At 41.8% G+C, this 25,806-nt stretch overlaps 1 protein-coding gene across 1 annotated transcript in view; it reads left to right on the forward strand.

Moving 5' to 3' along the window:
- KIF13B (kinesin family member 13B) overlaps positions 1–25,806 on the forward strand; it is a 188,542-nt gene that overhangs the window by 130,236 nt on the left and 32,500 nt on the right. The window contains exons 27-36 of the mRNA XM_007466182.1: positions 269–368; positions 949–1,075; positions 1,839–1,894; positions 3,474–3,598; positions 4,856–5,032; positions 7,499–7,591; positions 11,898–12,050; positions 12,783–12,860; positions 14,033–14,086; positions 25,050–25,161. Of these exons, the coding sequence (XP_007466244.1) occupies positions 269–368; positions 949–1,075; positions 1,839–1,894; positions 3,474–3,598; positions 4,856–5,032; positions 7,499–7,591; positions 11,898–12,050; positions 12,783–12,860; positions 14,033–14,086; positions 25,050–25,161 (1,075 nt within the window). The remainder of the gene's footprint in view (positions 1–268; positions 369–948; positions 1,076–1,838; positions 1,895–3,473; positions 3,599–4,855; positions 5,033–7,498; positions 7,592–11,897; positions 12,051–12,782; positions 12,861–14,032; positions 14,087–25,049; positions 25,162–25,806) is intronic.

Consider the following 25,806-nt stretch of genomic DNA (forward strand, 5'->3'; position numbering starts at 1 on the left):
AAAAAAAAAAAAAAAAAAAAAGGAAAAACTGGTTCTGGATTATCAGAGTGCCCTTTCAGAAATGGTGTTACTCTAGTACAGTAATGCTTTAATTTCTGAAAGTTTCTATTCTGAATAATGGTTGGAGTCAACTAGTAGTGGTAATAAAAATGTTAGGGTAGAATACTTTACATTTTTGAAGCATTTTAGAGTAAGGTAAGATAGAGTATTGGTTTCAGATATATTGTCTTGACGTTATATTTACTGTAATCTCCTTGTTTGCTTCTAGGATCGGGATTTAGAGAGACTACGTAGAAAATGGCTAAATGTGTTAACAAAGCGTCAGGAGTACTTAGATCAACAACTGCAAAAGCTTGTCAGTAAACATGGTATGAAAAGCAACTTCTAATATTCCCCCCCACCCCAAATCAGTGTGCTGTTAATTCCTATTTGCAGTTACCTGAAATAAAAGTAGACGAACACATCAGTAGTGGGAATGGCGAGAACATAGGAATGGCGCTTATTTGTGTCACATCCTTTCAAAAGGACAGTTATCCACTTGTAAGGATGTCTTTGCATAGGTCTCCCTTCCCTCCAACAAAGAGGAAATAGAGTGTGCAGTAAACATTGTCCCTCAAAAATAACTAAAGGAAGATGCTCACATTTCTTGATTTCTGGTCCAGAGGCACTTGAGCCCTCTGACTCCAGAAGAGATCATCCCTGTGCTGTTCCACCGTAGGCCTTCCATGAACTGGGCGGCCTCTCTATGAGAGCACACCAGCCTCACTAGCTTATAGTTATTTATCATGAGCTTTTTATCACGAATTAGGGAAGTAATAAGTTGCTAGTGAACCCTCCTCAACCAATACATGGAATATAGGAACATCCTGTCGATAACGTAGGACAAAGCATAAACAGCAGGCAAGATGTGGGACCCCTGTTATTTGATCCTCATTCTTGATGTTCTAGATAAAACAGAGGATGATGCTGACCGTGAAGCTCAACTACTAGAGATGAGGTTGACTCTGACTGAGGAGAGGAACGCAGTCATGGTCCCCTCAGCTGGCAGTGGGATCCCAGGGGCCCCGGCAGAATGGTATGGGTGCTGCCCTGTGTCTTCTGAAGTTCTCTGTGCTCACGGAGCTGCCCACTTTCTCTATGAGTGTTGCCTCTGCTTTGATTAATGGATGACTTACCGTAGCGTGTGGGGGAAAAAGTTGTTTTATTTAGAGGAGGTGTTAAATTATTTTCATGAGTTGGAATAACTGTGGCCTAAAACTGTTTTATTAAGTAATATTGTTTTGGGCCCAAGTAATTAAGATTTCTGAGAATCTAAATCAATATTTAGTACCATTGCACTTAGCATTTAAAAAAAAAGTTAATATGTTAATTACTTGGGTCATTCCCTTAAAAGACTATTCGGTCATAATAAAATTGCGTCACCAGGTGTTTTTGATTTTGGTACTAGATTGAACTGTCAGCAAATGTTCTCTGCCGCTTTATAGAAATTAAAAATAGTAAATTAAGCCACATGGGGCCCTTAGGTATATAACTGTATAAGAAAGTACGTTTAAACAAGGGAGCTTCGACTTCAGGGATGAACAGGTATATGTGTTTTCTAAGACTAAGTTCTGATATCAGAGCATATGATAATTATACATGGAAGCACCAGAGAAAAGAGGCAGCAGTGACAGTTAAGTCTTTGTGGCATCTCTGATGTGAAATTATAGCTAACCCAGTACCCAGAATTATCATTGGTTGACCTGTAATTGCTCTGAATGTATGAAGGCTGAGTCGTGAAGCGCATGCCGCTGAGAAAGGCTGCTTTATTTGAGATGCTGTCGTTCGTTATGTTTTAGGACGCCGGTTCCTGGGATGGAAACACACATTCCTGTTATATTCCTTGACTTAAATGGTAAGTTAAGAGGTGCCTTCCGAAGGCAACTCTGACAAATTAGTGTCCACGTAACACTTAGATTCTAACAAAGTATGCAGTTAGGCAATTCTGTAAACCTAACGTTTGAGTCTGTTTTATGTGTGCCAAAGGACTCTAATCCTTGACAAAGAATGAATTTCCTGTAAGAATAGTATTTTTTTTTTTAACAGTGATAGGTATGTCTCATTATGATGTGTTCTCACGTTTCATTCTACAACCCATACTGCTTTGTGTGCTTTGTTCTCCCATCAGTTTAGGATGGCAGTAATGTTTTCCACACTTAAGATATTTTCTTCTTTAATTCTCAGGAGGACTCCTCTCCAGAAAGGACTAATAACTAGTGACGCTTATGTAGCACGTTGCTTTTATCTGGTGTCTTCTTAGCATTACCTAATGAATTTCTCACTTTATCTGTGAGTTCTTGTGCCATTCATCACTGCATTGCCTTTTTTTTTTTTTTTAAATAACTGTCATTTTTTTCCCCCTCATGTAAAATATTTTGGATGTGGCTACATTTTACAAATATTCTGTCTGAGGAGGGAAATAAAAATGGAAAGGTAGATTAAAGAGCTAAAAATAAGTTTGAAAGTCAGCATTTAAATTCCAAAGACATCTGCAGAAGAACTGTGTATTAAAATGAACCATCCTAAATAGACAAGCTTGGATGTCCTCAGTGGTTTTCTTCTGCCCTGAAAGTGCGTTACAGCATCTCAGGTATTTAGCGTTCTGTGCTGCTTGGCTTACTTGGACCTGTGAGAGTTTTTCATATACACACGGAGTCAGAGAAGAGCACTTAGCCACTTGCACCGTACATCCACCTGTCGAGGTTTTAATGTATTGCCACAGCACTCTATCCTTCCTTGTTCTCTTGAGCCTTGGAGACTGAGGGTGACTCTGTCTTGTTCTTACCTGAGGTTCCTAGATAGGTTAGGGGTGTGTGTGTGTAGGAGGGTTAGAAAGTGGAAGAGAATAAGCTTCAAGAAGACCTATTAGTATGGATATTCCAAGACAGGAGGAGCACCCTGTTCAACCTATGCCCGTTCTTGGTCCACACAAGCCCATGTACTAGAAGAAATACTTTCGACATTTACTTGCAAGCTTAAGATGCACAGGGAGTCGGGAGGGCCAGGCTTGGAAATGAATAACCAAAGGGCCACAGGGCAGCCCTTCAGTTTCTTAACCGTCGGATGATTGGAATCACTCTCACTCTCATTTCTTCAGTGCACTAAAAGACAGGGAATTGGGGTTCTAATCCTATCATTAACATTTATGGGCTGACCTGGTGTAACCTCTTGGGTTTCTTGGCTTCGGTTGCCTTCCATGTAAAATAAGGCATGGAGGTAGGAGAATGGATTTAGATAATTTCTCAAGGCGTTTTCCATCTCTAAGATCTGTGAACTGTTTAATGGTCATCATCTGTGTGATGTAAGATTTCAGAGCCAAAAAGCAAATGAAATTTGAGGCAGGAGAATTCTGCTACTCAGCACATTGACATTTAGCTGGTAGGGGTTATCCTTTAAAGTGATCTCCATATTTAGTGGAACTTCTCTGCTTTTAGCTGATGATTTCAGCTCTCAGGATAATCTTGACGACCCAGAAGCTGGTGGATGGGATGCCACCCTGACTGGAGAAGAAGAGGACGAGTTCTTTGAACTGCAGATTGTCAAACAGCACGATGGGGAGGTAAGTAAAGCATAACTCGGGAAGACTGGGTGAAAAGTCGTTTCTTTAACCTTTCCACGAGCCTTTGAAAACAATCAGCAAGGTAATCATTTCAGTGCTTACATTTCTCAAGAAATATGAATGAAAACCTTTCAATAGGATTTCCAGAAAGAAGGGAACCACTTCCAGAAGGAGTAGACCAATCAGATCACATCCATTCACTGTTTTACTTCTTTTCCTGGTGAAGGATCTTTGTTAGTGATTCATAGTTCAGGTCAGCAGTGGTCTGCTCTCTGGGGAAATGCTCCTGAATTACATAGAGGTAAAATGGCACAGTGTTTGGGATTGACTTCGAAATGCTTTAGTAAAGACTTCTTAATAAGGGAGAAAAAGATGAAGCCACATGATAATGTTTGAATCTGAGTGATGGGTATACACTGGGGGCTTATTTTCTAATTTTGAGCATATTGGAAAAGTTATAAAATATATTAAGGAAGGAAAGCCGACGTGATACTTTGAAGGACACATCATCACATAGTGAGTGGTATTCTGAAGATGCAAAACTTGAACTGCGGTGCCTTCTGTAAAACAGAGGACCTGCACCCTTCTTTAATAAGTCAGTGCCATGAGTGACAAAGAAAGCCTGGGGAACCAGCCTAGATGAAAGTAGACTAAAAGAACAGGACAGCTAAATGCAGTTTGTGATCCTGGGTCAGAACAGTTGAAACATTTGAATATGGACTCTGTATCATATAGTAGTATTGTATTGATGTTAAATTCCTGAATATGATAATTGTCCTATGGTTAAGTTACAGGATGTCCTTGCTCTTAGAAGATACTTGCTGAAGTATTTAGGGATGCAGAATTACCTGTCTATAACTTACTCTAAAGTGGTTCAGTAAGAAAACCCAAAAAACAACAGCAGTAATTCTCTGTGTGTTTGTGTGTGAGAGAGGGAAAAGGGCAAAGTGTTAACAGGTGGTGAATCTACCTGAAAGAAATACAGGAGTTCACTGTGCTAAATTTGCAACTTTTATGTTTGAGTATTTTTCAAAATAAATAAATTTTAGCTGCCGGCCAGGAACAGCCTGCTCTGTCCTCCCCCGAGTAGGTGCCTGAGGAGGCCACATCCTGGGATTCCCATGGTCTCCCAGGGCACTTCTCTTAGCAGAGCTGCACTCATTGACTGGCCTGCTCCACTTCAGCCCAAGCCAAGTTGTTTCCTTGTGGGGTTTTGTGTTTTAGGAGGAGGGGGTGACTGTTCTGTGTTCTCTGCAGGTGAAAGCGGAAGCCTCCTGGGACTCTGCAGTGCACAACTGCCTTCAGCTGAGTAAAGGCACACCCGCGGATGAGCGAGTGTTTCTCATCGTGCGGGTGACGGTCCAGCTCAGCCATCCGGCAGACATGCAGTTGGTATTACGCAAGCGCATTTGTGTCAGTGTTCACGGCCGGCAGGTGAGTCATTGATCCTAGATGAAGAAATGACTTTGGGTCAGACACGAGGGCGGGACTATGGAAGGATTGCTCTGGCCTCCTGTTCCCCCAGGCTCTGTGAAGCTCTGAGCTTTTCTCTTTCAGTTGACTATTGCTGTCCTATAACCGTGCTTGCTTCAATCCTGGAACCTGTCAGCCTGACCTCCTCCTCCTAGACGACCCTGAATTGTTACCCTGAATCTTTGTTACTGCAGAGGCACAGCTCACAGCCCTTCCTTTGGGTGCCATAGGGCCCTGTCAAGGCGAAGTTCACTGTTTTTGTCTTTGACTTTTCATCTGGGTCTTACAAGATGAGAATGTTCACCGCAGATGAGCTGTTGTTTGTGCTGTTCACCATTTTGTTTTCCGTGCCTTTCTTTTCTTTCAGTCCTCTCTGCCGGTTCATTGATTGTGTATTTGGAGAGAGTACTCTGTCAAGCTTTGGGGTAAAAAGATGAATAAGAAATAATCTGCATCCTTAAAGAGCCAGTGTCCACTGGCCTATGAGTGTATAAGCAGATGATTCTCTTCTACTGTGGTAGTGCAGCTCAGAGGGTGAGAGTGCAGTCAGGGAAGGCTTCAAAGACGAGGGGGCATGTGAGCTGCTCCGTTGCAGGCAGGGGTGGTTGGCAGGTGGAGGAGTCGCTGGCTATTTCATGGAGAGGAGGAAATATCTGTGCAGAGGTGGTGAGGAAGGAAAGGGCGTGGCAGCTTGGGGACCGTTAGAAGCAGAGTGTGACGGGGTGTGCCGCAGAGGCCACGGCTGAGGCCATCAACACAGTTGCAGCTAGGTTATGAAGGACCTTGTGCCATATGAACCGGTTTAGTAGAAAACTTCTAGATAAGAATATAAAGGATTTCTGCTGTTGGTTCTGCAATGATACGATTTGGGAGGTTGATTCTAGGGATTCTTCTCAAAACACTGGCTAAAGCCAGGAGAGATGAAAATAAATCCTTTCATTTAGAAGAGTACAGTCATGGTTGACAGAGTCCTGGATGTAATCTCCACCCCTAAAAATTAATCTTTAGTTCTAAATGTCACACTGATATCAATCTTTGGATGAAGACTGGCAGTGATGCTGTTAAAATTGCAGCTCTTTAGCTTGGCGATCCAGCATCAGTACATACAGGTCATGGCGTAGCTGTAGATGTATGTATATGCCGTGTCTCCCATTCACTCTTTTCTTGGTCTCCCTTTTCTTGGAAGTCTTTTTTTAAAATAAATTTAATTAATTAATTTATTTATTTTTGGCTGCATTGGGTCTTCATTGCACATGCAGGCTTTCTCTAGTTGCAGTGAGCGGGGGCTACTCTTGGTTGCCGTGCGTGGGCTTCTCATTGCGGTGGCTTCTCTTGTGGAGCACGGGCTGTAGGCGCGTGGGCTTCAGTAGTTGTGGCACATGGGCTCAGTAGTTGTGGCTCGCGGGCTCTAGAGTGCAGGCTCAGTCGTTGTGGCGTACGGGCTTAGATGCTCCGCAGCATGTGGGATCTTTCCGGACCAGGGCTTGAACCATGTCCCTTCCATTAATAAGCGGATTCCTAACCATTGTGCCACCTTGTAAGTCTGGAGTCAAGAGTGAAGGGATGAAATAAATGCATTCTAAGAGGCTTTTGCATTCTAAGAGGCTAAAATCTTTTTAAAAGTTAACTAAAGATCACTGAATTATTATTAAGTTTGTGAAAATATGTACTTCTGAGACCAAACAGCTTTTTTCCTATTCTGTTTGGGGGTTTTTACCTATTCCTACTTGGCTTTTGCATGAGGGAAAAAGGTTCAGTGTCAGTTTAATATTCTCTCTTATTCTTGTCTTTATTCACCAATTATATTCTGCCCTCATCCGTGCTCTCTTCAACCTCTACAGGATTCAGTCTTAGCAACATCTTCAAGTGAGTCATCTATGCATTAATTCAACAGTTCAATTCTTAACTGTGCAAAAAGCACAGTCAGCATAAACAATGACCATGCACTCTTAAATCATTCTTCATAACGATCCTGTTTTGGTCAAGAAGTAATGCCTGGACTTGTCAATATTCATAGTGCAAGATGTCCATCGTGCTGGAAAGAAAAAAAAAAAAGGATAAGGGTCACCAGCCCTTCCTTACATCTTTGTTAGAAGGTCATTTTATCTTGTAGAAGTCAACAGTCTTATTTCTGTAGCCTTTAAGCAGAGTTGAACCAGATGCCTAGTGTGGTTCCAGAGTTTAGGGTTTGTACGTTTCATATATTCGGTATGGGACCTGTCATGTGGCAGGCATACAAATTGGTTTGGGGCACTAAGACAAAGTTGAGGAACTTACATGTAGTGATTTGGAGTCTGACTTATATTGGGAGTATGTTCTTTTCCTTTTTGGTTAGAGTGAATGTGGTGTCGTTTATGCTGTCCCTTTGTTAATGAAAACTCAGTTTTTGAGGTGGGAAACCATATCTTCTATTTTGTTTTTCTCTAGGGTTTTGCTCAGAGTCTCCTAAAAAAGATGTCACATCGAAGTTCTATTCCAGGCTGTGGAGTGACCTTTGAAATTGTCTCCAATATTCCAGAGGTGAAGGATCATATGAAATTTGAATATACTAAAATTAAACATGTAGAAAGAGCAAACTCCCTGAAAAGTCACCTGTGCAAGAAATGTGTGTTAAATGAAAATGTATATTTAGGAAAATGTTATAGATTTGTAGAGGAATTTCCTAATCTTAACTTGATTCAGAGTAAAATGTACTTGTGTGGCTTTAAAGGTTTTGGTTTTAGTATTTTGTTAAAGAAGAATCTTTTGAAAAGCAAATCAACACCTTTTTACCCACAGAAGAGGGTATAACCCTTGAAGGAAGGCAACACAGCATAACATAGAGTTTCAGGGTTTCATTTGGGAATGAAACAGAAATCTTGTTTCTGTCACCTCTTAGTGACGTGAACTTGGGTAAGTTACTTTGAGCCTAAATTTTTTCATTTATCAAATTGGGTTAGTGATACCTTCTGTACAGCGTTTTTTTAAGGATTAAATGAGACAATATACACAAATTGTTGTGTACATGCTAAACAATAAATTGTAATTGCTAACTATTATTATTATAATAATAGTTACTATTACTATTTCTCTTTCTGAGCTAATTCAGATATGCACAGGAATCAAACAGCTAGAGCTGAAAATACCCCTGACAGGAGCTTGCTGGAGGATGTAGTTTATATGTGCTTCCTAGTACTTAATTCCTGATTTAGACAGATTTGTGCACTTGGTTATTGGCATAGCTAGTAACGAGGCCTTCCTTACAGGAGTAGGAGAAGTGAGGGGTCTAAGAAAAGGACCCGACAAAAAAGACAAGAGTGGCTCCTTCTGCCACATTGACTACCCAAAATCGGGGAGTGAGTGGGGAGGTCCAGGCTGTGCTGCCCTTGGGGGGTGGAAAATGGGAATGGGACCCTGGGGCGAGCACTCCCTCCTAAGCACACCATCCATGGTGCCTTCATTCTCTTGATTCAAGGGCTCAGTGCTTGTTGATTGATTCTGTTGATTATTTGAACAATAGATGGACAATATATATTTTAAGACAGATCAGGTTTTGGAAGAGTGAAAAGATTGCACAGTACTTAGGCTTTGTTTTAGAGTTCTTATATCACAGAACACTCTTCCTCTCAAATAATGTCAAACAGTGACTAATTCTTGCCTGGACCTTCAAAGTATTAGGCTTACATAGCACATATTAACTGTTTATTTAATTTGGAGCCTGCTGACCATTTAAAAATTGAGCCCCTTTTTGAGTTAGACAAGCTGCAAAATCTTGGATCTGGAATATATTACTCTTTTTATACTTATATGTGGGGGCTAGAGATTTACTGTTTATTCTCTGTATCTGAGTGTTTTCTCTTTTTTCCAGTTGTTTCAGATCTTAACTCTATAAAACGGTTTGAATGCAGTTGAGAAACAGTGACACTTGCAGTGAACTATCTTCAGTTTTCAGTTTTTCCTTTTCTCCCATCATCTTTTGTCTCTTCTCTCATTTGTAGTGTTTTTTTTTTTTTTTTGGCTGTGTTGGGTCTTCATTGCTGCGTGTGGATTTTCTCTAGTTGCGGCGAGCGGGGGCTACTCTTCATTGCAGTGTGCTGGCTTCTCATTGCAGTGGCTTCTCTGTTGCAGAGCATGGGCTCTAGGTGCGCAGGCTTCAGTAGTTGCGGCACGCGGGCTCGGTAGTTGTGGCGCACTGGCTTAGATGCTCTGCGGCACGTGGGATCTTCCTGAACCAGGACTCGAACCCGTGTCCCCTGCATTGGCAGGCGGATTCTTAACCACTGCACCACCAGGGAGGTCCCCCATTTGTAGTTTTCTTATCTTCTTTAACAGTGCTTTTATTCTTCAGGTGATGCGGTTTTTCAAAGGGCAGAAATGAAGGGAAATCAGCGGAAAGATAAACATATAGCCTCACGTGATGGGGCTACCTGTTAATAATTAGCTAAATGTCTAAGTTGGGAAGTGTTAGGGTCACATTATCAAATCCTGATGATAAAGAAAAAGGAAAAGTGAGACTTAAAGCTTACAATGTAAGGACTACACTAGTTTATTTTTTATTTCAAAATAAAATAAAAAGCTTCTTAAAAGCTAGAATTCATCATGAAAAAGCCTGGAAAAGTTCTTTGTGTTCCATATTACAGAAGCTTTGAGGGCTTGGTAGCAAAAAGAAGTAGTCATAGACCAGAGAGCAACAAGAGATGGTTTCACCTTTCTTCCTTTTTTTTTTTTTTTTTTAAAAGCAACTAGAATGCTTTCATTGCTAATGGGAGTGTAAAATGATACCACCACTAGCAGTTGATCATAAAGTTAAATAGACACCTACCCTGTGACCCAGTAATTCTACTTCTAGGTCCTTACCCAAGAGAAATGAAAGCATATATCCATGAAGATCTGCACAGGAATATGCAAAGCAGCTTAATTCAAAATAACCTAAAACTGGAAACAACCCAAACATCCATCAACAGACGAATGGATAAATAAATTGTGGTATATCCATACTGTGGAATATTACTCAGCCATACAAAGAAATGAACTATGTGAACGAATCTCTAAATCACTATGCTAAGTGAAAAGCCAGATGCCAAAGGGTGTCATTCCATTTATGTGAACTTCTAAAACAGGTGAACTAATCTGTGGTGAAAGAAACGACCTTGCCTTGGGGGAAGGGTAGGGGTCGAACTTTCTGAGGAAATGGAAAGTTTTATTTCTTGATAGGAAATGGAAATGTTTTATATCTTGTGTGGATAACATGGATATATAATATATACATTTCTTTAAAACTCAGGTATCCTCTTTCTTAGAAAATCAGGATATTCAGTGGTTAAATGAACACTCTATCAGGAGTCAGGAGACCTAATTCTAGTCTTGCTTCTTTTGCTAATTATGCGACCTTCCTCTTTCCTCATTTGTAAAATGAGGATGATTCCTGGGCCCAAACGAATTACTGTAGGAGACAAAAGTTTTGTGAACTTAAGCTGTCGTCTGAATTTTTCCATATTTTATCCATTCTAAGGCTTATGTAAATTTTTTAAAATAAATTCATTTATTTTATTTATTTATTTTTGGCTGCATTGGGTCTTCGTTGCTGCACGCAGGCTTTCTCTAGTTGCGGTGAGCAGGGGCTACTCTTGATTGCAGTGTGTGGGCTTCTTGTTGTGGTGGCTTCTCTTGTGGAGCACGGGCTCTAGGCGCACGGGCTTCAGTAGTTATGGCGCGTGGGTTCAGTAGTTGTGGTTCGCGGGCTCTAGAGTGCAGGCTCAGTAGTGGTGGAGCACGGGCTTAGTTGCTCTGCAGCATGTGGGATCTTCCCAGACCAGGGCTCGAACCCGTGTCCCCTGCGTTGGCAAGCAGGTTCTTAACCACTGTGCCACAAGGGAAGCCCGTAAGGCTTATGTAAATTTTAAAAAATATTTTTGAAGTTAGAATGTGTCTTATAATTGATGATATCTTAAAGTTAATTGGCAGAGTTTTTTTCCCTCCTTAGTGGTATATAAGATGTCTTTTCTTAAGTCGATCGTATCTTAAGATGCAGTGGCATGCGGATATATATTTTGTAGTCTTTGACGTTACTATAACAAATTCATCAGTAAAAAAAAGTATCTCATTTTTCCTGAGAAGAGTACTTTGTTATGAGCCCCATGAGCTTGAGATACCTGACTACATTAACAAAGTCCCTCCCTGACTTGCAAACATCCCATTTATATGCCTGGACCAGTTATGTCCAGGGAGCTGGGCGAGTGAGAATTTGCTTAGTTACTTCTCTTCTTGGTCAGCTTCCAGCCTTCGGCCTCTGCCACTGCAGAGTTGGGGATTGAGACCACACTTGGAATATGTAGTCTGTGGGAGGCTGCTTAGCAAAAGGGTTGGAACCCAGCCCTTCTTTCCATTCTTAGCCTCCATACCTGTGTCTGTCTCCTGCAGGGGTTGTTTGGATCCCACACGTATCCAGCTGTTACCCCAGCTCCTCAGTCCTCCCTCTGGCCCCCCAGGATATGTTCAGGAAGTACTCTTGTGCTTAGATTTCCAGCTAGCCCACCAAATCCTTTCTAACCAGGAATGTCTTTGTTTGCAATGGAAATGTGGGAGAGAACAGTTTTGTTAAAAATGTGCTGTGTTTCAGCTGCTCTGTGTTTAACCAGCCTTTCAAGTGAACCTAACCACCATTTATACCATGATTTCTGTGGGAAAATGCATTTTGAGTTCTAAAAGCTGACTTTAAAATGGAATTTGGAATACATGCCATTTGTTCGTTCAGTACTCTTGTGTGTATTTGTATAGATCAGGAAGCTTTTGTAACATTTTCTTCTGCAAGGTACTTAATTTTAATATACAATTTTCCATTCTCCAGGATGCCCAGGGAGTAGAGGAACGAGAAGCATTAGCAAGAATGGCAGCTAATGTTGAAAACACGGCTTCTGCTGACTCGGAGGCATATATTGAGAAATACCTCAGGAGCGTGCTGGCAGTGGAGAACCTTCTCACGTTAGATCGACTTCGCCAGGTCAGCCGACAGAGCTGGTGGCCGTGGTGCCAGCCCAGCCTGACTCTGGGTTTGACTTTCCACAAGTCACAGTATTGTTACATCTAAACTTTTGAAGCCTCTAAGTGGAGCATATTAATTTAGATTAAACTTGCTGGGTAAGTCTTTGAAGATACAGAAACTACTGGAAAGTTACTTTTTCCAAGACCCTAAATGGTATCTAGTTGCCCTTTGGAAGTAGTGGAAGAGAATATGTAACTCTTGGTGGCTAAGTATTTTAGAAATTCCTTGATACTGGGTCATAATGTCACAGAAGGTAGAGTGCTGTGCCCTTCTTTGCCTCCACAGCCTCGGTGTGGATCTCTAGAAGGGAAAACAGAAGTGCCAGCCTAAACCTAAGCCTCAGAGAAACCCTGAGCTCCATTTTATGTGACAGTGTTGAGACTTTGTTTTTTTTAACCAAAAATACGAATGAAAAATAAAAGAGGATGGTCTGCTTTTAATAATCTTTCTCTTGGGACTGACTTCTGGCCAGCTTCAGGGGGGCCGTCAGTAGATACAGAAAAGAATGATCCAGGTAACCTGTCAGCTGTTTAATTAACTTTGAGTATTCCACAGTGATGGTAATTGAGTCATTCTGTCGTTTAAAGAACTAGGAATGTGTCCACAGCTCAGAGCCTGCTTTAAGATACTGTTACTTTGGAAGTGTGTCTCTCATGTGTATTTTTCGTCTGTATTTTCTCTGACTGACAGGAAGTTGCAGTGAAGGAACAGTTGACAGGGAAAGGGAAGCTGAACAGGAGGAGTATTAGCTCTCCAAATGTGAACAGAGTGAGTACATGGGACCCCGTTCTGTGCTCTGCTTTCGTTCCTCCTCTTTCCTTGGATAACTCCTTCCCATCCTTTGAATCTAATCTCGGATATCCTTTCCTTCTATGAACTGATTTAAGTGTCCCCATTCTCTACCCTGAAGCATCGGTGCACCCCTCTGTCACTGCCCTTCCTAATTTTACAGGGAAAGTACCCATGTGAGTCCCTCTGTAACGTTTCTCGTTTATCTTCATGTCGCCAGTGCCTGGCACAGTGACTCTGTTAGGTGAGTGTTTGTTGTACTAAAGCAAAACTAGCCGAGTGCCTAGAGAAACTGTTTGAATTTTCTAGGCCAAACTGACTTACTTATAAATTGAGGAGAAGTCTGGGCTAGGTTTATAAACTGTGATCTATCTCTACTTTCCTTACTTTTGATAAAGATATGAATATGAGAGATAGTACACTTTTGTCTGAACTTGATACCCAGAAAAACCATGGTACAAGCATTGAAATAAAGAGCAACTGACCCTTAGCCTTGGTGTTGGAGAGGTCCCAGTGAGAGGCAGGACGGGTCTCAGGCTGGAGGGCACATGTGGCCCCGCGAGACTGAGTGACGTCACTGATGATCTCAGACGGAAAGATTGGGAACATTCTCAGGCAGTAAAAAAATACCACCTTAAGTCAGCGTAAATATCTTCTCATTCCTTCAGAAAATGATCTACCAAAATGCACTGGTATGTGCAGAGATTTGGTATTTAGAATCCTATCGTTTAAAATAAATAGTTTGCATGTATACATTTGCTACAATACCCAGAGAAAGGAGTCGTCCGATTAGGATAGGGTAAGGTAACCAGTAACCTGGTATCCTTTAAATAGAAGGGGATAAACAAATGAAGTGTCTCTTACTTGGGCCCAGCCAGCTGTTGCCTCAGTGTACGCTGGATATCTGATGTTATACAAACCTCCCATCTTAAAAATGTTAATCAATTCAATTAAAAAAAAAACAAACTGCACCTGACAGTGTCCCAAAGGCCACTAAGTCTAGTTTGTAACTTTGGTCTTGACAGCCTGTCTGATACCATCCAACTTCAACATTCTGTTGATTCGGTCTTCGAAGTCTTGTATTTCCAGGACCATAGATCTATGTACTTTTGCACATGAACGACTCATCCCCCTCTTTATTTCTTGTTTAGCTGTCTGGCAGCCGACAGGATCTTATTCCATCCTACAGTCTAGGTAGCAACAAGGTGAGTATTTGTAACTATTTTCCATCAGTCTTTAACCCGTTTCCCATTCCAGCTTTCCGCTTCTCAAATATCACACGCTAGGTTTTTTGTTTTTTTGTTTGTTTGTTTGTTTGTTTGTTTTTTGCGGTAGGCGGGCCTCTCACTGTTGTGGCCTCTCCCGCTGCGGAGCACAGGCTCCGGACGCGCAGGCTCAGTGGCCATGGCTCACGGGCCCAGCCGCACCGCGGCATGTGGCATCTTCCCAGACCGGGGCACGAACCTGTGTCCCCTGCATCGGCAGGCGGACTCTCAACCACTGCACCACCAGGGAAGCTCTCACACGCTAGTTTTGCGTGCCACATTTTCTCCCAGTTTTCTATACTGTGTGAAATTTATTGGAGAGCGTTGAGTTCATTTCTTTTTATCTGCCAGTTAAAATAATGTTACCGAGACCTTATTACTGCTCTACTTTCTAAGGGTTAAAAAACAATTTAGTTGCTTAAGTTCTTCTGTTGAAAATATTCTTCCTGTTTGTGTCAGAAAAGGAACTTCATGTCAGATTTTTAATAGTAAAATATTGATGAAATGATTGAAAATATGTGAGGAGTAAGATCATGTCTAAAAGTTAATATTATTTGTTAGAAGAAAGAAAAATAAGTGAACAGAAATTTTGTTAACTGGAATGTATTTACTTGCTTGTTAATATAGCTTTCCCCAATATAACAGACTTTTAAGCATAGACAATTCATTATCATGTACTTAAAGGGCTCACACTTGAAATTGTAACTGGATGTCACATGACACAGTTTTGTGCCTGCCGTTTTTTGAGGGACCTCGTTAGATGTTGGTGCTGCCAGCTGCCGGCAGTGTGCTCTGTGTCGATGTCTTCACCCTTTAGGAGGCCAAAAGTGTCATATGAAATGGTCTGACGTGAGGAAGTTGTGTCAGAGTAAAAGAAGATACAGATAAAAGAAGATTGGCTATTTAATCATTATCAAAGCTGAGTGGTATTCATCACACTATTCTTACACTATTCTTTCTATTCTTGTTAAATATTCTACAATCTGTCTTTGTATAGGTTTGAAATTTTCCTTATAAAAACTTAAGAAAAAGACAATGAAGTTGATGAACGATTAGACTCATTTTTAAGATCTAGGTTACTAGGAGTTTACCTGAAGTAATACACAGATATGTATGTATGTATATATATCCTATTATTTCAGGCAAACTACCAGTAATATATATCTCAGTGCTTATAGGCAAATAACTTGCTCTCCAGCTCATCAATTCACTGACCACCTACCATGCGTCTGAAAGTGTGCTAAGGTTTAGTACTCCTTGATACGGGTCCACTGACAGGTGTGATTAGCTCTTGATAATCATAGCATAGTTGTAATTAGCTAAACAAAGCAGAGTTTATGGAAAATTGTGTCATTATTAATTATAAATAACTCAAGTGTTTTAAGGAAAATATAAGAAAAAACCATGACTTTCTGTGTTTTTTTTGAAATCCATCTAACCCAAATCCTCTATCATGAATTCCTTGCAAAAAAGTAGCCAACATTTCTTCAGCTTTTCTCTCTCACCCTAGTTTCCTTATGTTTAAATGAAGAAAATAATAGAAAGCAGTAGTATCTGCTTGAAAAAGAATGATTGTTTCATCTATACCAAATAAACAGAATAAAGGAACACAGATGCTGTAATAGAAGTATGCCCAGGTAGAGTAGGAGCCCAGAGGAGGGAGTGGGCACTTTTATAGGTATTATTCAGGGACCAAGAGAGGCTGCAGAGAGGGGGAACCCCCCGCCCCCAGTAAGCTTAATGCTGAAAGAGGATAAGGTCCACCCAAGGCAGGGAAGGGGTTGAAGCAAAAGTGTGAACAGAAGTGTGGAAGGAGGAAAGACCATGAGTAAAGCAGAGAGGGTGTAGTGTGGGGTAGAGCCCAGAGAAAGGGGCCTTATTTCAGAAGTTCCTATAGATGTGCCTAGGAGTAGCGGGGGAGCTGGGTCCCTTGAAGGAGTATTTTTAAACAGTCCACCTAAACCCCACTCATGTTCCTGGCTGTGGTGTATAAAATTACGTTAGAATAATGTACATAGTAGAAATGTGTACAGTTACCAATGCACAAGTGAGGGTGGGGACAGCAGGTGGGGTAGAGCAGCGGGGAGGGGGAGGGAGAGATTCAGGACGTGCTCAGGAGATGGAAGCTCTAGAGCTTGGCGACATGAAGAACAAGGTGGAGCCCAGGGGAGACCGGGTGACGTGGGCTCTGGGTGACAGTGCAGAGAGGTGAATGTTGCAGGCGCAGGTTTGGGGAAGAAAATGATTGAGGTCAATTTTGGACAAAAGGTTATGTCTGCCAGTTCAGGGGTCTGGAAGCCTGAGCTGAAGACAGATTGGGGAGCTCAGGGCCTGGTTGAAACAGTGTGAGGGATTTGAGCACAGAAGCGAGGCTGTGCGGGCGTGATGGTGATACTTTCAGGCCTGCACAGGAGGGGAAGCCAGCCAGGGTGACGACGGACTGGAGTCCTCAAAGAGGAGGGGAGGCGCAGGAGGGAGGCTTGGAAACTGGTGCCTGAGAAAGGCGGTTTAGGAGCTCCTTCCAGACTCCTCAGAGACCGAAGTGAGGACTGAAAAGACTATTTTGGGTGTGAGAGTGAAGAGTTTATTGGAGGCCTTTCCCAGGTCAGTCTCTTCTGTGGAGGATTGGGGAGAAGTAAGCAGGATGTGTTTTGGGGCGGTTTTTTGTTTGTTTGTTTGTTTGTTTGTTTTTTGCGGTACACTGGCCTCTCACTGTTGTGGCCTCTCCCGTTGCGGAGCACAGGCTCTGGACGCGCAGGCTCGGCGGCCATGTCTTACGGGCCCAGCCGCTCCGCAGCATGTGGGATCTTCCCAGACCGGGGCACGAACCCATGTCCCCTGCACTGGCAGGCGGACCCTCAACCACTGCGCCACCAGGGAAGCCCTGTTTTGTTTTTTGTTTGGGTTTTTTTTCTTGGGCGCGCTGCGCAGCTTGCAGGATCTTAGTTTCCTGACCAGGGATCGAACCCGTGCCCCCTGCAGTGGAAGCGCAGAGTCCTAACCACTGGACCGCCAGGGAAGTCCCAGCAGGGTATATATTAAATGAGTAAATAAATTACACATTTTTTTGTTACTCTACCAGGACCTTTCCTTTTTCAGTCATCTTGATGTCCTGGGGCCCCTGGGTAACTTAGAGAAGATGAGGAAATTCTACCCTCTCAGATTTTACTGGTGTCCTGGTGCCGTCCCAGCAGCAAGGATCTGGCTCTGTCTGCTCCATTTCAGCATGTATTTTCAGTTTTCATCAGACGCCTCCAAACAGTGAAGGACCCTTTTCTCCTGTTGCAGCAGTTTGCAGTCTTCCTCTAAACTTGGCGTCTCTCACCCCTGCGCAACCACAGCAGTCCCCAGCCTCTGATAGACAGTGGAGTTCTTGTCAGGGAAAACAGAAAGGCCAGCTCCCCGTTACTAACGTGCTCCCAGTTCAGCTGTGGAGCTATTATTTTATCTTCTTGTGAACTGTTGGCCCCCATGGGCCCTGAATGGTTACCAGCTATGGTTGGGATTCCATCCACTCCATCACTGTCACCACGGGCATCACTTGACTTCCTGCTTGTGTCCAGATCAGTAGGTTTTATGAATGTCCACATACCAAAATCAGAGACCTTTTGCTTTTCAGTAGGGGAAAGGTAGAGGAAAACTGTTCTAAGATTTAATGGATGGACCTGTTTAATGAGTATGGAAATTCAGGTGACAGAGGATCATAACTGATGCTAGGAAACAAAGTGATAAGAACACTCAACAAAGAGGATTTGATTCCAGACTCACTTCAGTAGGGAGCACAAAGTGGCTCCCCCTTTTGCAGGCGAGGGGCCTTCAATAGTTTTATCATTTAAAGCAGGGCCTCTTAAAAGATTTTTAAGGAAAATAAATATTTTTTAAATTGTATTTTCTTACTAGCGAGAAAAGAAACATTTCCCTCCACCAATAGCAGCAAGGAACAGAGATTCCTCCCTTTGGTCTTTTAAATGAAACAATGAAAAACATCATCAAATATGGCATTGCTTTGAATTCAAAATTGTTATAATGCTGTGTATAATAGAATTCCTCAGGGTAGTGTTTAAACTAGTTGACATACAAATTATTCAAGTCCTATTAAACCCCTTTACACAGCAGCTGTGCTCATAGACATATGAAATGACATATGTATGAGGCTGCCCATTGCCACATTGTTTATAATGGCAGAAGATTGGAAACAAGCTAAATGTCCATTGGTTTGGTCTGGTTAAATCTATTTTCTCCCTGTGAGTGTGCACACGTGCACACACGTAAGTAAATGGGATACTATACAACTGTAAAAAATAATTAGGAACCCCTCCAGGTACTAATGTGGAAGATCACCAGGATATACTTAGTGATTAAAAATGCAGTGCAGCACAGTATGCTACCATTTGAATTATAAAAGGAGGGAAACAGAGAGGTGCATGTGACTGTTTATAGATTTGCTCACATAGACGCAGGAAACCCTATAACGATATATGATAAACAGATACCATTACTTACCTGCCTGGGGAGAGAGTAGAAGCATGTGGGCACCTGAGGTAGGAGGCTTCTCACTGTGTGCCTTTTTATATTACTTGTTTTTTGGATCATGGGAACAAATTACCTATTGAAAAAAATTAAATAAGTTAATATTAAAAATTTTTATTCTCTACCCTTTATAGCAGAAGATTTTATTCTCTAGTAAGTAGTGGTTTGAGAAGGTCTTCAGTTGCTTTATCTGTAATAATTTTCGCGCAAAATCCTCAAGGAGAGATTACTAAAGAAATTGTTCTGGAAAATCTCAAAGACTCATGTTGTTTTTCTTCTTTTCTTTTGGAGACTTACTTCATTCTGCAGTTTTCAGAGATCCAGGGAGAGGTAATTAATCCGTTAGGTTTTTCCTAATGAGTGGGATACAAGTATTATCCTACTATCCTAAAACATGCTTGCTTTTACCTTGAGAATAAGAATGCATTTTTAAATGTAGTTTTTATAAGACTAAATTTGACACTGTACCAAGTTTTTGGCTCTTACCCTTAGGTAAAAATAACTTTGGTAATCAGTACATACAGTTCCTCTCAAATGTTCCTTGTTACCTGGGCTATGAAAATATCTGTCAGAAGAGACCAGGAACGAAGGCATCTGATGGAATGTAGAAGGCTCTGGAATGTGAAGAGTTGGAGTTAATTCATTAATTAAGCAAATGATACAGTAAATGTTTGAGAACTTGTAAGGTGTCCTTTTCTCAAGCATGGGACAGGGGAGAGAAGCAAAGAAGAGAGCAAAAGTGCCTTGGGCCTTCCTTCAAGGCCACAGAACTTTGCTCAGTGGGACCATCCTGGCTTCCTTGCATGAAAGTATTTAACGTACAGGGAAGTTGAGTTGGAAATATAATTTTAACCTGGAATCGATGCTTAAAATGCTAGAAACTGTATTTTGAAAAAATTGAAAATTATAATCACATTAGTTACATCTACCTTGCAAACTCGTGTGGGCCTGTTTCTGGGTTCTCTGTTCCATTATCTATGTGTCTATCCCTCTTTCCTGATTATGAAATCAGAGTTACAGACCAGAGAATCTGATGTGCCGTGTCCTCCCCACCTAATATCAGAACATTCAAGTTTAGAAGCAGGGAGAGGCCACGGAGTAAGTTCAAGTCTGCCTTTCCCTACTAATTTTCAGTTAATGTCATGGCAAAGATTAGTCAGTCGGGAGAGAAGTAACACTAAAAGGTGTGTCCGGGAGGCAGGAGCAGAGAGTGTGATAGGATTAGGGCTCTTGGGGAGGTGAGAGCAAGTGGTAAGGTACTAAAACAGCGTCACACTTCGGCCTATAATACTTGGAATTCGGCCAGCCACATTTTGCATGGCCTTATTTATTGATGCTCGCTACATATTAAAGTTGGAATTGTTTACTGAGCTCCACCAAGATGTAACTGATGAGCTAGTTAATCTTAAAAAGATAAATTGAATTTTATTAACTACTCTTAACTTTTAATTTCACCTTATGGCCTAAAAGAAATCACTCTTGAAAAGCTTTTCAATTAAGAATATAAGATATTCCTAATTGCAGTGATGTTGTTATTTACTGTTACTGGCTATTTCATCATTATTGTAAGGCAGTTTTTGTATAGGTATAATGAAAGCTTAGCAAACTTTTGTGACCAGTCTACCAGATTAGACTCATATTTAGGTGCAGAATTAATTGCAGATTATTTTTCCATTTAAACAGTGGCTGTGCATTGAGATCTTTTGCAATCCAAGGAACTCTGTCAACAAAAAATAGTGGTCTTACTTAAAGACATTTTAAATGGAATTATATATTTTAAAATAAGTTAGTAAGATGTTTGTCAGCTTCTGATTGGAGTTTTTGATGCAATTAAAAGTAGCCAAAAGCCTGAATGAGGGCTTCCCTGGTGGCGCAGTGCTTGAGAGTCCGCCTGCCGATGCAGGAGACGCGGGTTCGTGCCCCGTTTTGGGAGGATCCCACATGCCGCGGAGCGGCTGGGCCCGTGAGCCATGGCCGCTGAGCCTGCGCGTCCGGAGCCTGTGCTCCGCAAATGGGAGAGGCCACAACAGTGAGAGGCCCGCATAACGCAAGAAAAAAAAAAAAAAAAAAAGCCTGAATGAATATTCAGTTAACAAAACTGAATTGTGTGTTTTGGCCCCATCACCTTCCTGAAAACTGCAGTTATGTAGTGTGGCACTAGTTAAGGCTGGTACCAAATATGAGTCACCTCTTCTTTAGCTGCATGAGAAGCCACCTTTGGACCTGGAATGTCACTGGTGCTTCTCTTTGTTTATACCTCTTTGTCACTTTCCTGATCAAAACCAGACCTCTTTACGGAATACCCAGAGCATTTGTGTCTGTCTGGAGAGCGGTAACAGGAAAACAGGAGGTGCCCAAGGGGGACCGATCAGGTCCTCAAGTCAGCTGAGAGCATGCTGTGTTTTTCCCTGTTGGGTTTTGACTTTAAGCATAGTGTCCATCAACAGATGAATGGATAAAGAAGATGTGGCACATATATACAATGGAATACTAGTCAGCCATAAAAAGAAACGAAATTGAGTTATTTGTAGTGAGGTGGATGGACCTAGAGTCAGTCATACAGAGTGAAGTAAGTCAGAAAGAGAAAAACAAATACCATATGCTAACACATATATATGGAATCTAAACAGAAAAAAAGGTTCTGAAGAACCTATGGGCAGGACAGGAATAAAGATGCAGATGGACGTAGAGAATGGACTTAAAGACACGGGGAGGGGGGCTTCCCTGGTGGCACAGCGGTTGGGAGTCCGCCTGCCGATGCAGGGGACGCGGGTTCGTGCCCTGGTCTGGGAGGATCCCACGTGCCGTGGAGCGGCTGGGCCTGTGAGCCATGGCCGCTGGGCCTGCGTGTCCGGAGCCTGTGCTCTGCAGCGGGAGAGGCCACAACAGTGAGAGGCCCACGTACCGCAAAAAAAAAAAAAAGAAAAGACATGGGGGAAGGGTAAGCTGGGACAACGTGAAAGAGTGGCATGGACTTACATATACACTACCAAATGTAAAATAGCTAGCTAGTGGGAAGAAGCCACATAGCACAGGGAGATCAGCTCGGTGCTTTGTGACCACCTAGAGGGCTTTCTCTAGTTGCTGTGTGCGGGCTTCTCATTGCGGTGGCTTTTCTTTGCAGAGCAGGGGCTCTAGGCGCGGGGGCTTCAGTAGTTGTGGCTCGCGGGCTCAGTAGTTGTGGCTCGTGGGCTCTACAGCGTGGGTTCGGTAGTTGTGGTGCACGGGCTTAGTTGGTCCATGGCATGTGCGATCTTCCCAGACCAGGGCTCCAACCCGTGTCCCCTGCATTGGCAGACAGATTCTTTACCACTGCACCACCAGGGAAGTCCCATGGTAGCTGATTCTGAAGGTTGATAGACATGAAAAATGTCAGAAACATCACAGATTGATCTTTCCAGATTTCAGTAGTGGAGCGTAGATTACTGTGGTAGAAGTTTAAAAAGAAAAATGCCATACTCTTTGACTTTGAGAGCTGAGCTCATAAGAAAGCAGAAAGGCCTGGTATCTGGCCAAGTCCTTTTTATTCATTGTCCTGAGTTGATCTCCCTCTGAAGTACCTTTAACTGGGATGCTTCCTTTTTTCTTCCCCAACATTTCAGTAAAGGGAGAATAACCCTGGACCAGCCAAGCAAGTGAAATGTATTGGAAAGACACTAATTGCCTTGTCCCTGGGTGGCAGTGTGTGTTGCTAGACCCCGGACCACAGATTCCACTCCTGGCAAGAGAATGGACATGTACAGCCAGAGAGAAAGAATATAGTGAATGATTTCAGTGGAGTGTTTCTCCAGAGATCTGCAGGTATCAGAAAGAGGAGGGAGGAGTGTTGTACCCAGTTTATCATCCAAATTTGTTCTTCCCTTGGAAGCAGAGCCTGTTCTGTCGCAGAGTGATTTGAGACACTCTGTGTCCCCGTCTCTGGTTAGCGAGACTGTGAGATTCCTCAAGGTTAAGATGGTGGTTAAGGGAGACGGATGAAATGAGTCTCCGTTTTTCATTCTCTCATGGGGCTAACGATATGGCTAAGGCTCTGGGTAAGTACTGTGTGCATCCTTTCAAATGTTTTCACTTGAGATATTCGAATATATGAGACAGTAAGAGTTATTGCCTCCATTCAGATTTGGGAGTAACATTGGGTGTGGGAGTTCCAGCTGGTAAAAATTACCCGGGAAGCTAGCAGAGCCCTGAGTGTGCCTTGGGGGAAGAAGTGACACCTACATTATTTGTCATTGGACCACACCAAATGGCTGAGGTGCTGACTCCAAATCTGCTGCTTAGTTTTCCTAAGGGACAGAGTCCCACTATGTCAGCTGCCAAACAAGGAAGAAAAATGTAAAGTATGAAAACAGATTTATTCTGAAATTAAGTATGTTGCCTTCAGAACAACCTTGCATGAGCTTAAACCCTGTAAAGAAAGTGTGAGACTTTTCTTCCTCTGAGAAGCTCAGTAGAGTGTTGATTTTATTGTCCCATCACCTGATGGTGATGTCCCAGAGTACACAAAGCTGCAGCTTCCCAGACAGATAATTAAATTTAAATGCAAAAAAAAGTTAATGAAACATTAAAGTATGTAAATCAGTGTGTGATTCATAGTAACACAAATGCTCCTACAGTGACATGTTCATAGTTCATTTCCCTCATCATCTCTTCATGTCTCTTTTGCTTCCTAGCTTCCTACTGTTGAGCATCATACCATTTGTTAAAATATCAAGTGCTTAGAGAGTTCCTAGGGAAAATGGCCTTCTGTAAGATAAACAGGATCCAGATCACTTAGGGCTTATCGATTTTATGATCAATACTTAGGTTGCTGCTAAAAGCAGATAGGTTTCCAGTACATGTTGGCAACCTAAGAGGGCTTTCTTCCCCCATCCACCTTCAGGAGCAGCAAAGAACTTACTTTGCAGAAGACTCAAGTTGATCATCAGGGTCACTCATCTGTGGAGTACTGGCTTAAACTAATATAAAATACCATTTTTAAAACTCTGGTGAAAAAGAAGTCAGAGTGATTATCAGAGGACCAAGAGAGAATGTACAGCATTTAAAAGAGTTGTGTCTCATCTTCATTACTGGTTTTTATACTGGTAGCATGGGTTGGGGTTTATTTCTTTATTGGATGGGACTGATGTTTAAAGTGTTTTGGTGCTGTCACCATTTTTATGGCTCAAGATCTAGACAGGTAAACTAATCCGTCACCTGGTAGGCATTGTTTTTGTATTATGCAGTGAAATCTCTTTAATGGGAATTTACAAGACAAGTTGAAAGTACAGTCAGACTTGTTAATTCAGAGACTACCATTATTGGCAACTTGTGACTACTTGGTTTAGGCTTAACTGGAACTCATCTTTAACATCTGTTAAAAAAAATGAGAGGCTTGGTAGTATGCTGTTCTAGAGTTTTTACTTTCATGAATGGTATGTGGCGGAGGGGAAGATGCCTGACTGTATTAGAGTTGTTCCTAGGTTTCAGTCGAGAATCTGAAGTGAAAGAGGGTATCTTGAGGCACAAGAGCAGAGGGGGCCTAAGGAGCAGAGCAGAAGGGAGGATTTCAAAAGGAATGTCTTACTAAATCCCTGTTTTGTGAGAAGCAGCATGATATAGGAGAAAGATTATTAGGAGGCTGTAAATTGTAGTAAGCAGTAAACCAAGGTTTAGTTCATGTGATTTTGTCAATGACATTGCATCAACTCACAGATTGACCAAGTCCTCAAGTCTAGGAGACGAAAAGAAGGTAAGTCTCTACCTTTAAGAGCTGCTGTGAGGGAGGAAGGTGCACCGTCACTGGCACAGGTCTTTGTGTTGGCAGACATGACCACCTTGCCCCGTCCCTAGCCCAGCGGGAAGTGAACCCCAGTGTTCACAAGTGTGCAGTGGAGCGACTGCAGGTACAGGAAAACCACCGACAGCATGAGAAATTGCTATTCCTGTACTATACTGTCAACCTCTTGAATTTGGACACCTAAAATTTTTAATAAAATAGAAATGCTTTTTAAAAACAAAACAAAACTTCAGACTGTATCTTTATCCTAGAAGTTCATTCTGCATTTGGCTTCAGTCCTGCCTTAGGTAAATGTTTAGCCATTTGGGCAAAATGGGCAGAAAACATGAACAAACATTTCTCCAATATACAAATATATGAGTGGCCAATAAGCACATGAGAAGATGCTCAACATCACTAATCATAGGGGATACCCAGATGTGAGGTGGTATTATTAGGGAGAGCAATTCTATAAAGAAGGGGAAGAGTACTTAGGTAATAAGATTTATCCTGTCTTATAACAAGAATAAAGCTTTAGTAATGTGTAACAGATTTCAGTATCTTTAGATTTTTTTGTTAATTGACATGAATCAAAACTCCCGATTTTGTCCTTAATAGGGCCGGTGGGAAAGTCAACAGGATGTATCGCAAACTGCCGTTTCCAGAGCAATCTCTCCGGCTGCCCCATCTCCCCCTGGTTGTCCCCAAAATAACCATTCTCCTGATCCAGGTAAGTTATATTTTCCTTTTTCAGTCACTGTCATGAAACTTGAGCATCTTTCAGACGTAGTTTAAATCAGGATTTCCTACCAGGTAACCACTGTCCTACTGGTTAATGCCTGTCTGAGTTTTCCCCTTCCTTATTATAACGTGTTGAGTCACATTGTTTTGAGTGTTGAATTTATCTTGCATTCCTGTGAGAAATACCACTTGATCATGATGTGTTGTCCTTTGTATTTGTTTGATTCTGTTTGCTAATATTTTGTTTAGAGTTTTTGCGCATATGTTCTATGATGAATATATGTACCTTTTGCATAACATTGTCTTTGTTAGGTTTTGGTATCATGATTACATTGGTTCCATAAAGTGACTTGAGAAGAATTTCCTCATCTTTTTTTCCTGAGTTTATGTGAACTTGGTATTACTACTTCCTTAAATGTTTGACAGGATTCACCAGTGACACTCTGGGCCTGGTATTTTCTCTGTGGGAAGATTTTAGATTATGACTTCAATTTCTTTATTATAAAGTTAACTTTTTATATTTCTTTGTAAGTTTTCATAAATTATGTTTTTTAGGGAAATTTCTATTTCACCAAAATTTTTAAATTTATTTCCATAAATGTTACAGTGTTCCTTTACTGATCTTTTAATGTTT

The sequence above is a fragment of the Lipotes vexillifer genome, unplaced genomic scaffold, assembly GCF_000442215.2.
Source record: "Lipotes vexillifer unplaced genomic scaffold, Lipotes_vexillifer_v1.1 scaffold308, whole genome shotgun sequence".
In the NCBI taxonomy this organism is placed as follows: Eukaryota; Metazoa; Chordata; class Mammalia; order Artiodactyla; family Lipotidae; genus Lipotes; species Lipotes vexillifer.